This window comes from Asterias amurensis, chromosome 9 (genome assembly GCF_032118995.1).
Source record: "Asterias amurensis chromosome 9, ASM3211899v1".
NCBI classification, from domain to species: domain Eukaryota; kingdom Metazoa; phylum Echinodermata; class Asteroidea; order Forcipulatida; family Asteriidae; genus Asterias; species Asterias amurensis.
In genome coordinates this window covers 13170865-13187606 of record NC_092656.1, presented here as the reverse complement: position 1 = coordinate 13187606, position 16742 = coordinate 13170865, and the positions used below count along the sequence as shown (strand labels likewise).

General features: G+C 38.7%; 1 protein-coding gene across 1 annotated transcript in view; it reads left to right on the top strand.

Moving 5' to 3' along the window:
• The window catches only part of LOC139942034 (uncharacterized), a 41996-nt gene extending 25287 nt beyond the window's left edge, over positions 1-16709 (top strand). The window contains exons 6-13 of the mRNA XM_071938710.1: positions 783-890; positions 1861-2151; positions 3084-3169; positions 3820-4365; positions 6035-6115; positions 7400-7526; positions 9129-9177; positions 10673-16709. Coding sequence (XP_071794811.1) covers positions 783-890; positions 1861-2151; positions 3084-3169; positions 3820-4365; positions 6035-6115; positions 7400-7526; positions 9129-9177; positions 10673-10751 — 1367 coding nt within the window. The 3' untranslated portion in view covers positions 10752-16709. The remainder of the gene's footprint in view (positions 1-782; positions 891-1860; positions 2152-3083; positions 3170-3819; positions 4366-6034; positions 6116-7399; positions 7527-9128; positions 9178-10672) is intronic.
• Positions 16710-16742: the final 33 nt, after the last annotated feature.

Here is a 16742-nt window from a genome sequence, read left to right as displayed (position 1 = left end):
ATTCTTTTGCGAACACTTTTACATGTACTTCCACTATCAGCTGTTCTTTGAAGTGATCATTCACCAAAGAGAGGCCTGAGCCTCTGGTCAGTACCTTGGTGCCCTTGAAATGCCCTCCAGTAGAAATTTACAATTTCCTCATATGTCATAGGGTGCCCTTTACCAAGGAGAAAATGCATTGGTGCCCTTGGCTTTTCAATAACGAAGCTTACAGCCCCGCTGACAGCACAACTGTAGCTCTAATAATAATAATAATAATAAGACTTGTAATGCGCACATATCCACCCTGCTGGGTGTTCAAGGCGTAAAGCTCTGATACATAACAGGATGATAAAGAAATGAAAAAGAATGCTCAGTTTTTGATGTGGGAGGACAATTTCTAATGAGGGATAACCCACGCCAACCCAGTGGAAAGAAGTGATCCTAACTGTTTATGCCTCTGTTCGTAAACATGGTTGCGATCTGGGGGTCATGGTTCTGCTTACCGACAAATTCCCACTTAAGATCACCATTCTTAAGATCATTCATTTCTGTGCTAGCTGTGTAAGCACAGATTGCCTAGTAACGTAGAGAATGCAAGCGCAGAAGCCGAAATTCCCTTTTACCCCGTGAGCTACGCTTTGACTTAAGCGCGGAAATTCCTGCTTCTGTTAGAATAGTGCAGATTCTTTGCTTACGGTACGGTAAGTAGAGCCATGAAATTGGGCCCTGTTGTAGAGAATTTGATCTTTTTGTTGGTAATTGAAAAAATTAAAAATTAAACAATTCATCTTGACCTGTAGGTAAAATAAAGCGCAAGAAACAGCAGAAGATGACCAATGCCAAGCGTCAACATGTGGACATGGTGGAAGAATTTGAGCCTCGAAAAGCCAAGAAAGTTGCCGAGTTGGGTATGTTTGTCCTCCAGGACTGCTGTGCACAAAGGGTGCAGAATTTTCACAAAAACCTGTTTGTTGATTGTATACACCTTTTGAAACATGTACAGATTTTTGTCTAGATAATTTTTACACGAGCCTTGAATGGCATTTTTAGGTAAGGACTTCTGCCAACATAATGTAATCTATCCATCAGCTACTGCAAAGTATTTCTAGTATGGGAATTACCTTTGGACCACCCCAAACAGACCTAACTCTGTATAATTAAAAGTACCTTTGAATGAGGTGAAAAACAGAATTCATATTTATTGAGGGAGCTGCGGCTCTCAGGGTTGAATAATTAATTTAGTTCAACAACTTGAAAGGTACAAGGCTAGGTTGCTCATGTGTCTGCCAGACTATGTCAGAAACACCTTGGGGAAGCCCCATCTCTTAATGATAATTGTAGTGCCGGGGTTATTTTACATAACGAGTAGCTCCTACAGCTTTATGTCCGATATGAAGGCAATATAATAAAGGTTAAATGTCTTGCTGAAGGACACAAACGTCAAGGGTGAGACTCAAACTCGCACTCAAAACACCTGAGCTTAACGTAGCACCATAACAATAGACCTTTATCATGGTGCGGCCATCTTGAATTTCTCCCAAGATGATCATGACCAAGATGGTGGCAGCATGATCAAGGTCTATACCTTGCAGGAAAACACTAATGTTGAAGCGCCATCTTGAATTTCTCACAAGATGACCATGACCAAGATGGCGGCAGCATGATCAAGGTCTATACCTTGCAGGAAAACACTAATGTTGAAGCGCCATCTTGAATTTCTCACAAGATGATCATGACCAAGATGGCGGCAGCATGATCAAGGTCTATACCTTGCAGGAAAACACTAATGATGAAGCACCTTGAGCATCACTGAGTGAAAGATATGAGCGCTATGGTCATAATTGTTATTATTATTTGGTTTGATTGTGATTTCTTTAGAGATTAGTAAGAGTGAACCTGATGGATCCGATGATGATGAGGGTGATGATGACTACAGTCCTGTTAACGGCGCCGCTGAAGATGCAGAGGAGGATGTCGAAGATGAGGAGGAGGAGGAGGATAGTGATGATTTCATCGGATGGGAACTGGAAGATGATGAAAATTCAGATGAAGATGAAGATGAAGGAAGTGATGAAGACGTCGATGCTCTCTATGACGAAGAGGATAGCGACTATGATGAAGATATCAAGGACTTGCAGACAGCTTTGCAATCTCTCCGCAGCCAAAGTGGTAACTGTTTGCCTCAATAGACCTCCATAGTGGTCATGTTTCTCAAATAACAATAGCGAATGCTAAAAATCATTTTGCAATTAGGAACCAGACTATTTTGTTCTTCCAGCCTCGGTTTGGTAATATTGATAACAATAGAAGAAATTCAAGATGGTTGCACCGTGATTAAGTTCTATTATAAGGTTGCCATTTTAGGGGCATGTTGTCACACTGAGGATTTAAGCAATTTACAGGCAACCAGTCGTCGGACAATCTCCAAGATAGACAAACATTTGTTGTTATTTAGAAAATAGCGATTTGGTACTAATTCACAGTTGCTTTTTTGTCCCATTCTTTTTTACTATTACATCCACTGTTTGGACAAGAAACTACATGGAGATACCAGGTGTAAGTCCGCAAAGACCTAAAGGATATGTTGTTCTGGCCCCTTTTTGTAATCAAGCTTTCTCGTAATGCCCTGATTTCATTGAAAAACTGTGCTGGATTTGTCATGGGTTTTTTCTGCAGATTTGACTTTAAGGGTCTATGTACTTTTTGTACAACAAAAAACACAATTTCTACAGATTTACACCAAAACTTGCAGCGTTTGAAGATAATGATAGTAGAACGCTTCCCTGAAAATATCAGTTGCTTAGGTGCTGTAGTTTTTGAGAAATGAGTAAAAAGTATGTTATGAAAATAATTTTCGTCTCAGTGATCATGAGACAAACATTATTTTAGCATGTTAAAGACATATTTTCATGACAGTGTTTTACTCATTTTTCAAAAACCACAGCACCTCAGCAACTAATATTTTTAGGTATGCTTTCTACTATCATTATATTCAGACGGTGTAAGTTTAATGTAAATACGTGGATATTGTGTTTTGTGTTACAAAAAGTACCCAAATCCTTTAAACATTATTTGGTTTATTGTTTTCTCTCAATTTTCAGACACAGAGACGCAACTCAAGACGAGGTCAACTGAAAAGAAGAAACGAGTTTTAAGAGCGAGAGAGACCACGCCCCCAAAGATTAAGGTGAGTGTTTTTTATAATGATCATATCGACTCTTACATGGTTAGAGCGCATTTTTGAAGAATTATCATTGCACTTCAAACCCTGGTCACTGGCCTTGTATTTCATTCCTTAAACCATCTCCTGCTCCCTGGGGAGGATACAGCTTGCGCTGCCACGAATGAGAGCACCAAGCTAAATCGATCACAAAAACCAAAATATATATCACACTCAAGAGTATTGCAGTTTGTTTATTTGCAAGAACGTTTTGAAATAGTGTAGTGGGTCGACATACATGTCATGCATGTAGGCTTAGGCATGAACAGTGTTTTTAGAGACCATAGCGGCAAAAGCAACTTGTACCAATATACCCCATACGTGTAGCGACCAAAAAATACTGTTTCTTCCATTCACATCAAGAGGTTTCCAATGTAGAATGTTATCATAAAATCCTAATTTTTAAACGCAAAACTAAATTGTCTGTTTCCATGTTTTTTCTGTGGACAACTGACAAAATCTGATTAAAGAAAAGTACAACATTAGCAATGTATGGGCGTTTTGTGATGATTATACATAAATGAATCGTCTCTCAAGGGTTATTGTACTGTGACGAGTTAGGCAGGTTTGGTTAATAAAGATTGAACCAAATTTAAAAGTTGTTAATTTACCAACAGACATCACCAAAAAAGTCTGCTAGTAAAACACCAGATGCTGGCAACAAGGAAAACATTGACCGTCCAATCAAACAGCTGGGTTCCTCCCCTGCAAAGCAGTCTGCCAAAGAGATAAAGACGCCAGCTGCCCTAAAAAAAACGCCCGCTGGTAAAACTCTTGGAACCCCAAAGGAAGGCACTAAAACCCAAGCTGGTAAAGTAACATCCAAACCCGAGACACCTGCTGTTGGATCCCCAGGGTGTGACGCTGAAGCAAGGCAGTCACCACGAGGCAAAACTCCAGTCAGGAAACCAGAGCTTAAAACCCCCTCTGGAAAAACACCAGCCAGTACGGCAGCAGTGGTGGACACCACCGGTAAAACTCCAGCTGCTAAAGGTAAAGCTGGTTCCACACCAGGCAAGGTAGAGGGGAAAACGCCAAAAGGAAAGGGGAACGAGACGAAAACACCAAACACACAGAAAGGAAAAGGAGATGCTGTGAAAACACCAGCCGCTAAGAGTGCGAAGAAAGAAAGCGGTGCAAAGAAGCAACTCGTAAAAACACCAGTAAGACTAGTTATAAGTCATGCATTTAAAGGGAAGGTACACGTTTTGTAGTTACTCAAAACAAATATTAACTTAAAAACTGACTTGATAACGAGCATTGGAGAGCTGTTCATAGTATAAAACATTGTGGGAAACGGCTCCTTCTGAAGTAGCATAGATTTTGAAATAAAGATAATTTCTCACAAAAATAATAAAAGACTTCTAGCTAGATGTCTTTTATTCCTATCTGAAAGCACACAAATTTGTCCAACAGGGGTGTTTTTCTTTCATTGTTTTTTCCCAACTCCGATGACCAATTGAGCTATAATATTCACAGGTTTGTTATTTTATGCATATGTTGAGATACACAAAGTGAGAACACTGGTCTTTGACAATTATCAATAGTGTACCTTCCCTTTAAATTTATTCATTAATATTTCAAAACATAATTTGGTGAGAGACCTTTTGCAATTATCAGCATTTGCATGAGCACACAAACCATGCTGGGAGAGGGGTAGGGGTTTGGATGCTGTCAGTGTATGTTTTCTTAAATAAACTAAAATATTGATTTTGTCAATTTGTAATTGTTGGCTAAACTCAAGGTGAGAAATTTTGAAGGTGTTGCGTTCTCCTCTACCAGCCAGCAATTGATTTCATGAAACTTTACACTCCTGCGTAAGTCAACTTGCGCAGCGTTTATGGCACAAGTTGCTCCATAAACGTTGCGCAAGTGGACTTACGCAGTTGCGTAAAGTTATATGAAATTGACTGCTGGTATGAAACTCAAGCCTTTGCATCCTTATTGACTCTGAAAGGCATATAACTCTATTTCAGCCCAAGGAGTACATGTAGGTGGCAATGTGCCCCTGGTGGCAATGTGCCCCTGGTGGCAAAGTGCCCCTGGTGGCAATGTGCCCCTGGTGGCAAAGTGCCCCTGGTGGCAATGTGCCCCTGGTGGCAATGTGCCCCTGGTGGCAATGTGCCCCTGGTGGCAAAGTGCCCCTGGTGGCAATGTGCCCCTGGTGGCAATGTGCCCCTGGTGGCAATGTGCCCCTGGTGGCAATGTGCCCCTGGTGGCAATGTGCCCCTGGTGGCAGTTGATTTGGGTCAATAGCTTAAATCAATTAAAGGCAGGGGACACTATTGGTAATTACTCAAAATAATAATTAACATAAAACCTTTCTTGGTAATGAGTAATGGGGAGAGGTTGATGGTATAAAACCTTGTGAGAAACGGCTCCCTCTGAAGTGATGTAGTTTTCAATAAAGAAGTAATTTTCCACGAATTTGATTTTGAGACCTCAAGTTTAGAACTTGAGGTCTCAAAATCAAGCATCTGAAAGTACACAACTTCGTGTGACAAGGGTGTTTTTTTTTCTTTCATAGTTATCTCGCAACTTTGACGACCAATCAAGCTCAAATTTTCACAGGTTTGTTATTTTATGTACATGTTGAGATACACCAAATGAGAAGACTGGCCTTTGACAATTACCAATAGTGTCCATTGTCTTTAAGTGTAGCCCTTATCTTGAAGTGGCCATCCTGCCTTGTCATGTTATGTGATCTGTCATTTATAATGGAAATGGTTCAATGGAATAAACGCACTCATCAGAAAACCAAATACATAGAAGAGGAACAATTGGATTAAAAAAATTGATGCATTCAACCAATTCTTTGCACTTCTTTTTCAGTTAAAAGTCAAACTTCGAAGTGGTACAACGCTGGAGGATATAGTCATAGGTGATGGGAAATTGGCCAAGAGTGGCAAAATGGTAAGCTGAAATTATCATTCCGCACTTAAAGGCAGTGAACACTATTGGTAATTACTCAAAATAATTATTAGCATAAAACCTTTCTTGGTAACAAGTAATGGGGAGAGGTTGATGGTATAAAACATTGTGAGAAACAGCTCCCTCCGAAGTGATTTAGTTTTCAAGAGAGAAGTAACTTTCCACGAATTTGATTTCAAGACCTCAAGTTTTAGAAACTGAGGTCTTGAAATCAACCATCTGAAAGCACACAATTTTGTGTGACATGGGTGTTTTTTCTTTCATTATTATCTCACAACTTTGATGACCGATTGAGCTCAAATTTTCACAGGTTGGTTATTTTATGTATATGTTGAGATACACCAAGTGAGAAGACTGGTCTTTGACAATTACCAATAGTGTCCACCATCTTTAAACAGTTTTTCATGACCATTAGAGCCCATTTTTCAGCAGGGTGTTTGGGGCTGCTGCTGAAAATAAGTTGTCATTTTTGGGCTGAGAGTAAACCTTCATGTACATGGCCGTACTTAACATGAAGAAGGCTTTTGATCTTGAAGCGAGTTTTTTAATCTTGCACTAGTGATATGAGATGGGATACATGGCAAAATATGTACAACATTTAAACCCATTATACACTTTCGGAACAGAAAAAACAAAAAGTTCACAGATTTACAAATAACTTACCATGCTTACAGGGTTTACAGAAGGTAATGGTGAAAGACTTCTCTTGAAATATTATTCCATGAAATGCTTTACTTTTTGAGAAAACATTAAAACAATTATCACTTCTCGTTTTGGATTTATTTTGAACACATGTCATTACACGGCGAAACGTGCGGAAACAAGGGTGGGTTTTCCTGTTATTTTCTCCCGACTCCGATGACCGATTGAGCCTAAATTTCCACCGGTTTGTTATTTTTTATGTAAGTTGTGATACACGAAGTGTGGGCCTTTGGACAATACTGTTTACCGAAAATGTCCAATGGCCTTAAGGGAATAATGTACATGTACCCTTCCCAAAGATTGCTTTGATATGGGTTGTACATTGTACATGTAATGCTACCACAAGCGCTACATGTACATGGACTTAGTAAGGAACATTGTTTACAATTTACAGACCAAAATTATTGACATGGGTTTAATTTCCTGTTTTTTTTTTTTTCAAGTTGACCCAGTGTTTATGTTCACAAGTACATTGTAATTATTGAATCTCTTTCTAATTCCTAATGTGTTATCTTCCCATAATAAGGTGTGGCTTGTTTAACTACACTGTATTGTTTTTGACAGGTCTTTGTCTACTATAAAGGTCTCTTAAACAATGGAGAGGAATTTGACTCCTGTTTGAAAGGAAAACCGTTCCTGTTTAGACTGGGAAGCTCTGAAGTAATCAAAGGATGGGAAGAAGGCATTGCTGGTAAGTAAAGCTAGATTTATTTCTTAAAGGATTGGGGTACTTTTTGTAACACAAAACACAATGTCCACAGATTTACATTAAACTTAAACAGTTTGAAGATAATGATAGTAGAAAGCTTTCCTTAAAATTTTACCTGCTGGTGCTGTAGTTTTTTGAGAAATGAGTAAAACAATGTCATGAAAATACGTATTCACATGCTAAAATAATTTTTGTCTCATGATCACTGAGATGAAAATTATGTTCCTGACATTGTTTTACTCATTTCTCAAAAATTACAGCACCTCAAGTAAGTAATAATTTAATCTTTCTACCATCTTTATATTCAAACCGTGTAAGTTTGATGTAAATCTGTGGACATTGTGTTTTTGTGTCCTACAAAAAGGACCTAGACCCTTCAAGGCTAGTTTATAGTCGGTCGCGCGATGGTCACGCGATGGTCACGCGACGGAAATCTTGCGCGCAATCCTAAGACTGAGGCCTAAAAACTGTGTCTTTTTATGATCGCTGGTCAAGATTTCCGACGCCCGACCATCGCGCGACCGACTATAACTCGGCCTTCAGGGTCATAGGTTGGAAAATACTGCAAATATTAATGAGCGTGTCATGGCCTAGCGGTTAGAAGCAGCATCTTCAAACCCTGGTCTTTCTGAACAGCAGAGTGTGGGTTCCAAAGTCATGACACCTGTGTCCTTATTGCCAAGAGAAGAGGTTTGCCCCGGTGTTCCTGGCTGTAGCTGCTGAATAGTGCTGGGCGAATAGTGAAATTTTGTTATTCGGATACCGCTGGCCAACTATCCGAAATTAACCGGATACTCGAATAATTGTTTTCGCCACGAGAGGGCGCTATTTAAAAAAATATTTAAAAAAAATTTGTTTTGCCAATAGAGGGCGCTGTTCGTTTGTGAATGAGATCTTATGGGCGGATTGATATTAGTTTTAGACAGTGTCACTCGGTTCATTCATAAAAATGACCGGATCTAATTTAAAGATGGCGATTTGCTTTTTCTTTTGATCGTGATTGACTCTACGTGAAGGAAAACTTGTGTAATCTTTGGACAAATTACGTCAGAAATGTCATTGTTTTAACTCTTCACGGAGGTGAGCATAGTTAAATACTTAATTTATACTGTTTTATGCTGTCTTAATAGAAGTTTCATAAGGATTCAGACGAAACATTTATATCCATTGTCGCACGACGTCCGCGGATATTCGGATAGTTAAAGAATATCCGGTTTGTACAGAGGTATTTGCGCCCTATGCGGATATCCGGTTAAGAAAAAAAAGGCATTCGCGGTTACGGATAGGAAAACCTATTCGCCATTAACCGGATATTCGAATAATTCGCCCAGGCCTACTGCTGAATACACAGCAGCACCTTGTAAACCCTTTATAAGGTGCTAACTAATTGGGTCTCAGAATTTCACCACTTCAATAACCTATCTAGCTGTTTTGTGACTTTTGTTGTGTCTTTCCTTATAATGTGGCCTATAAGTTCATGTTAGCCATCTCTTAATAAAACATAGGTGAATGCATACCTCGAATAACAGTTTCTTGAAATTGTTTTCATTAATTATGACAATTAAATTTCTCTATATAATGTAGGAATGAAAGTCGGTGGCAAAAGGAAGTTAACCATTCCTCCTTCCCAAGGGTAAGTAAGGCATCAAATAGCATCATCAGGAATATTTTTAGGACATAATCTTGGTAATTTTTTTCAAATAATTTTTGGTTTTTATAGCATATATTTAGCACGCGAGTCCTGGTAGTAGCTAAATCAAGGCGCTTTAAAACATTGTTAATCACACTAACCAATTTGCTTACTGTACTTGCTTAACCCCTGGGGAGCCTACAAACTGCTTGTATTTTTTACTTTAGCATTAAAGACAGTGGACACTATTGGTAATTGTCAGAGACTAGTCTTCACAGTTGGTGTACCTCAACATATGCATAAAATAACAAACCTGTGAAAATTTGAGCTCGAAGTTGTGTGCTTTCTGATGCTTGATTTCGAGACCTCATATTCTAAACTTGAGGACTCAAAATCAAATTCGATGAAAATCACTTCTTTCTAGAAAACTGCGTCACTTCAGAGGGAGCTGTTTCTCACAATGTTTTATATTATAACACCCCTTGCAAGTATTCTGCCTGCTCATTGGTTTAGAGGGCGTCACATAACATGTCTTAGTTTTGCTAGACGACGGCCGTGTGATAGTGCGTCGGTTTGCCATGCGCTAGTCCGAAGACTAGCACACGGCGCCGTGCGCTAGTACGACAGACTAGCACACGGCATGCAGTACCCAGACGTCCGTTGCGTATACGAGGATGATAAATTAATAGTCTGTAACCATTTCGGATTGCACGACACTACATGCAACACAGTAAGTAAAAGTGTTTGCAATCTGTATTCGTGTCGTCCTTGGATTGTAGCATTCAGGTCTATAACTTAATAATAACAGTACAGTATTTAGAAATGTTTGGGGTGTTATAAAACCAATTATTGACTGCTTTTACTCGTGCAATGGTTGAAAACTATGACTCCCTCGGTGATCCCCGGAGCATTCTATTTTCCCTCGGCTTCGCCTCGGGAAAATAGAACGCTCCGGGGATCACCTCGGCAGTCATAGTTTTAACCATAGTACTCGATGCAGTCAATATTTGTATACTATCAACCTCTCCCCATTACTCGTAATCAAGAAAGTGTTTATACACACATGGTGTTACCGCAAACCAAATATATATTAATACCCCACCATGCAATGCCTCAAATCCTATAATAATAATCAGTTTTTATACAGCAGTTTTCACACTCCCGAAGGGCTTCTCAAAGCGCTTACAACAATATTACCCCTGGTCACTGGGCCTTAATTCATTCTTTAACGCCATCTCAACTCCCTGGGAGTATACAGCCGGTGCAACAAATATGTGCTATAAAGCTAAATCAATCACAAGAACAATCTCCGCCCTCTTGCAAACAGAACTTCAATATAGACTGAAATTTTACCACAGTTTTTATAAAATCTATCCATTTTTTTTTTAAAGAAAAAATAGTACATAGTTTTACAGAAGTATCCACGTTTCTATTTTGAGTAGAAGTAAGTTTACTTTGATTATAGTATCTAAAGTTCTCCTTTGTTTTCTGTGTTTAGATATGGCAATCGGAGAGCTGGCAAAATTCCTCCAAGCAGTACCTTAACATTTGAGGTGCAGCTCATGAATGTCAAGTAGAGCCTGACATCAAGATGAACCACTAAGGCTTAGGAAGAGGATGGGGCGGGGTGAGCTCAAATGGGAGACATTAGTGGTAATCTTGGAGCAATTTCAAGCTAGGGACTATGGTTGACTATTGTCGACCACTGGGCGGTTTTGCCTGCTACCAAGGATGTGTTGCATGCATAGATGACCATTGGACATTGACTAGTGGTTACAAGTGGATGCTGCTCGAACTTGCCCGAACTTGCCCTAGGTGGCAGCAGACTTACCATGTAAAACCATCATTTTTGGAAATGTGAGCATACTCAGAAAGACGTTAAATTTTTTTTTTTTTTTTTTTTACCCTTTCACCGATGTGTGTTAGCACTGTACATTACTCAGTACTTTCCCAAGTCCTGTGAAATTAAAGTTTACCTGTTAAGTCTGCTGCCACTTAGAGTTAAAATGTCTATCCAACTTGCTTGATCACTTTGTAGTCAGGCCAGTTGTGTTACTAGTTCATAAGTCGTGTATTTTCACTTCTGATTGGCCAATTGAAACCATCAACAAATCCATTCCTAACACTTCTGGTAGCTTTTTACTCATACTATAGCTTTGCTCTTGGACCAAAGTGTACCCAACCGTGAATGATGAATGAGTCAGGTATTGTGAAACAGTAGGCCCAACAGTTGACCAGAGAGTTGAAGGTTTAATAGTAATTAGAAGCTTTGTGACTGATACAAAGACAATGGTTTACATGAAGCAGTTGGAAGCAGTGATTTAGCCACTTGGCCGCACTTAGGGTCGGTTTCACAAAGAGCTAAGATTGATCTTAAGATGTGTATCAATCTTAAAGACAGTGGAAACTATTGGTAAGGGTCAAAGACCAGTCTTCTCACTTGGTGTGTGTCAACATATGCATAAACCTGAGGAAATTTGAGCTCAATCGGTCATCAAAGTTGCGAGATAATAATGAAAGAAAAAACACCCTTGTCACACGAAGGTTGTGTGCGTTTCAAGATGGTTGATTTCGAGACCCCAAGTTCTAAATCTGAGGTCTCTAAATCAAATTCGTGGAAAATTAGTGAGGTTTTATACTAAAAACTATTTTGAGTAATTACCAATAATTGTCCACTGCCTTTAATTAAGATGTGTATCAATCTTAATTGCTGAGCAAAGTGCGATGTCACTAAAGAAACCAAGTTAAAAGTGTGTTTCCTTTACTTGTTAAAGCAATGTATATGGAACCAAATTGTTAACACAATGTTAGAACCGCGTGAGATTAAACCATTGCAGTTACTGACAACTCATCTTAAAGGCAGTGGACACTATTGGTAATTACTCAAAATATTTTTCAGCATAACCTCACTTGGTAACGAGTAATGGCATGAATGGGGAAAGTTTGATAGTACAAAACATTGTGAGAAACGGCTCCCTCTGAAGTTATGTAGTTTTCGAGAAAGAAGTATTTTTCCATGAATTTTCCACTATTGGTAATTGTCAAAGACCAGTCTTTGATTTTGAGACCTCAGATTTAGAATTTTAAGTCCCAAAATCAAGCCTCTGAAAGCACAAAACTTCGTGTGACAAGGGTGTTATTCTTCCATTATTATCTCGCAACTTCGACGACCAATTGAACTCAAATTTTCACAGGTTTGTTATTTTATGCATATGTTGAGATACACCAAGTGAGAAGACTAGTCTTTGACAATTACCAATAGTGTCCACTGCCTTTAAGATGAATCTTATGTGAAATCAAGCCTTTGACAAACTGGTCTCTGGATACTTCCTGGCACTTGTCTAACAATCGATGGTTATCGCAGCCTTTCGTACTTTACATCCAGTGTGGTTCAACAGTCCCTTACATTAGTAATAGTAACAAAATTCTACCAATAAATGCTGGACAGTTTCACAAAGCCCCCAACCGCAAAGAGTTGTTATTTTAGTATAGAGGATATTGGTTTGAATCCGTGATACTTTTTTGAAGAAGGAACATGTTGCTAAACATTCTCAGTACATTTGATAACAAAAATTGTTGGTCTGGCAAGTAGATGATGGGCTTGGTATACATGTATATCCCTTTTTTGAATAGCATCTATTTTGATATCCTACCATTATATTTTTCTAATGATAAATCTTTGATGGCCTATAATCAAATATCTTTCAAATGACATCTGATTGTGTGCCAAATCGCATGCCTGTTTTATGCAGGAAACACTTTCCTTAATTTTGTTCCCCTTCAGTCCCACTATTACACAGTGCACTCCTGCAAGAGGCTCTGCGCAAAAATGTCTCCCATGCCGTTTGAATTGTGCAAACATTTTTGGAAAGTTTGAAATATGACATTCAGGTGTAGTTTCAGTGTGTTAATTACATGTATGTGCAGACTGTTAGTATCAAAATTGTATTCATAAATACCTAAGACAGTTTCGCTATTCCTATTGGTGGAGAGCGCGTCACATGGGGGTGTTTAAACCTTTGATAATGACCAGTAAAAAGTGTTGAAACATGGCATGACACGTGAGCTTGCACCTGGGTGGAAGAGTTGTGCCACATCACGCAATACGCGCGACGTGCACAGCATTCCCTTATAAGGAGTTGTTTACCCGAGGACCTTACCATTTCATAGCTGGAGGGGTGCTGTGTTGAAAGAAATCATTGAACAATTATAATTTTTGCATTTATTTTACTTTTTGACAAAAAGTGCGATGTTTTTGACCGAAAAGGTACAATTTATATGTTGGAATCAAAGTGTGTTGAATCGGTTTTCAACTACATTGTAATTGGTTAAACTCGCCGAGGCCTGGTTCTTGATAATTTACCTCGACTTCGTCTCGGTAAAATTATCAAGAACCAGGCCTTGTTGGGATTAAACCACTAGTTGAAAACCTCTCCACCACACATCGATTCCCTTAGTCTATCAGACCATTATGTGGGTCAAAGAACTACATGTACCAGTATTCATAACATTGGTCTCCTCTGGAACTATCAAGTCTGCTAAAAAGTGTTCAGCCAAACTTTTAGTTTTTTAGTCTTTGTTATTTTACGTGCCAAACAGCAATAAGCTATTTGCAAATTTGATTTTTAATGTCTGGTACAATGACAAGTGCTTATTCAAAATTTCAATTCCCCAGACTATAAGAGACCATTGTATTAAATATAAAGGAATCAGGGCAAGCTTTTGTATTGCGAGTTTGAATATCTGACGTAACATTTTGAGGCTCAGGAATTAAGCCAGAAACCTGCTTTGAGTGCCTGGCCGGATCCTGTCAGATGTACCTGTGACCTTGCACCCATTTCACATGGAGATTCGCAGTTGATTCACTTTCACATGTACATGTATGGTGAATAAAACAACAACAAAAGCTGAAAAACTACATCATCTCAGACCATCTCGAACCAATTATTATAAAGACTGAGTCACACTGCAGTGATAACGAGAACAATAACAATAACGACGCAATGAGCGTGTGCATATTCTGCAGTGAGCAATTCAACCAATAGGATCGCTACTTTGCAACATGATCGTTATCGTTTTCGTTATCGCTGCAGTGTGACTCGGCCTTAAAGGCAGTGGACACTATTGGTAATTGTCAAAGACTAGCCTTCACAGTTGGTGTATCTCAACATATGCATAAAATAACAAACCTGTAAAAATTTGAGCTCAATTGATCATCGAACTTGCGAGATAATAATCAAAGAAAAATAACCCTTGTCACACGAACTTGTGTGTGTTTAGATGGTTGATTTCGAGACCTCAAGTTCTAAATCTGAGGTCTCGAAATCAAATTCGTGGAAAATTACTTCTTTCTCGAAAACTATGGCACTTCAGAGGGAGCCGTTTCTCACAATGTTTTATACCATTAACGTCTCCCCATTACTCGAACCAAGAAAGGTTTTATGCCAATAATTATTTTGAGTAATTACCAATAGTGTCCACTGCCTTTAACACAGATATTGAAAGCTTACATTACTGCACAATATCCAATTAAATCATTGTATCCAATGAAAACGATTAGGTCGTGTAAGACCATTGCGTGTCTTTATTCCGAAGGATATCGACAGGGGACCAGACTGTTGTATTGCAACCTTCACATGAGCAAATATTGCTACCATTGAGCTTTACAATGACATTCAAATTTCTGTTTGGGTGTTCGTCATTTCTTCAGTAACTATGCAAAAGCTTGCCCCTAATAATGTGACATGGCAACTTTCTCATTAGACTGAAAAATTCGCTTGTGAGTTTAGGAAGTCATTGAACCAGACATTATTCAACTCACAAATGGCTTGTTGGTTGGAACCAGGAGAGTTACATGTTATTCTATATTTTTAAACATAGTTCTTTGTGAGTCATTGTCATCTCTGTTTATAAAAGGCAGGAATAAATATTTCAACTGGAATCTATTGATAAACTTTAAGTCATTATTGCTCATTTCCAATTTTAAACCCCAGATAATTATAACTGGGAAAACAATGTAGGGACTGAAACCCAATCCACATAGGGTGCGTTCGATTAGCTTCCCTGGGTCTACCCCGCGGTACTCACTCAAGTGAGCCCCTGACAAGAGCTAAACGAACGATCACTCACCGCTCTCGTAATGACGTGATGCACCTTGGGCCTGCCCCGACGCATTGGGGGCCAACCCGGGTGAGCTCCTGGAATGACGTCAAAGCTATTCGCACGCACCGGGCCAGACTGGGGTCGACCCAGGGAAGCTAATGGAACGCACCCATTGTGTCCCCAGATTTGAACCGGGGTCCTAGAGGTGGAAAGATGCCACTACCAACCGGACTATTAAAATAATGCAGTTCAGGTTCTTGATAATATTGTTTTCAGCGTCTTTCCTTTCAAACCAGTAATAAAATAACTAGTTCTTTTATAGCGCATAATATCAAAAATATTACAATAACCATATTGATGAGCTTTTTCTTTACATTTTGCCCTGGCCCAATAACATTCTTTATCTTTCCCAACTCCCTTGGGAATATACAGCTCTGATCTGCTGAGGTACTCCAATGGCCTTTTCATACACATCAACCTCGACCCTCATCACAGGTATACCAATTTATACCCCTGGGTGAAGAGAAGCATTTATCATCAGCATTTTGCTCAAGGACACAAGTGTCATGACTGGGGTTCGAACCCACACTAAAATGACTTTACCACCAGAACTTAAATGTGATGCTGTAAACCACTCAACCAGTGTACCATATAAAAGTAATGACCTTTAGTAATTCTCATTATTTTATTTCAAATTTTACAATGAAGCCATTCAAGACACACGTTTTTTAAACAACTTTTTCCTGTCTCATTTATTATTGTTGATATAGCTCTGGATCCCATCACCAAAATATAAATAATCAAGTCAAAATTTACCCTAGAAAACACCTCTCTTTACAAAATATACATGTACATACTACTATATTAATCCAAGATTAATTTTTCTTGAAGATATAAAAATATACCTCTTAAAATACTGCTAAAACAGTTTAATTGGACAGTTTGGTTTAAAAAGGCACGAAACATTTTAATGCATACAATTATTTCACAAATCTGTCTTACAAATCTGATTGGTACTGATTGGTAATTAGCAATAAATATGATTATGAAACTACATTCAAATATCTTTATATAATCCCATTAACACAAAAATTAAATTGGAAAACAAATTTCTTGTTTTCGACCTTATAAAAATACAGGCCCAGCACTATTTATCAAGTAAAAAGTCATTGAATTACAATTAAACATGTTAAATGCCGAAGATCATATCAATTAAAGGAGTACGTTGCCTTGGATCGGTCGAGTTAGTCTTTGAAAAGCGTTCTGTAATCGTTTTTTATAAAATATATAAGGGTAGAAAGATGTTCTAAAAGTAGAATAAAGTGATCTACACAAATATGCCTCAAAATTGCGTGGTTTTCTTTTTACCTCATCGACTAACACGGTCGGCCATTAATGGGAGTCAAATGTTTGACTCCTAAAAATGGCCGACGGTGTAAATGCGCGCAAAAAAGTAAAACCGTGCA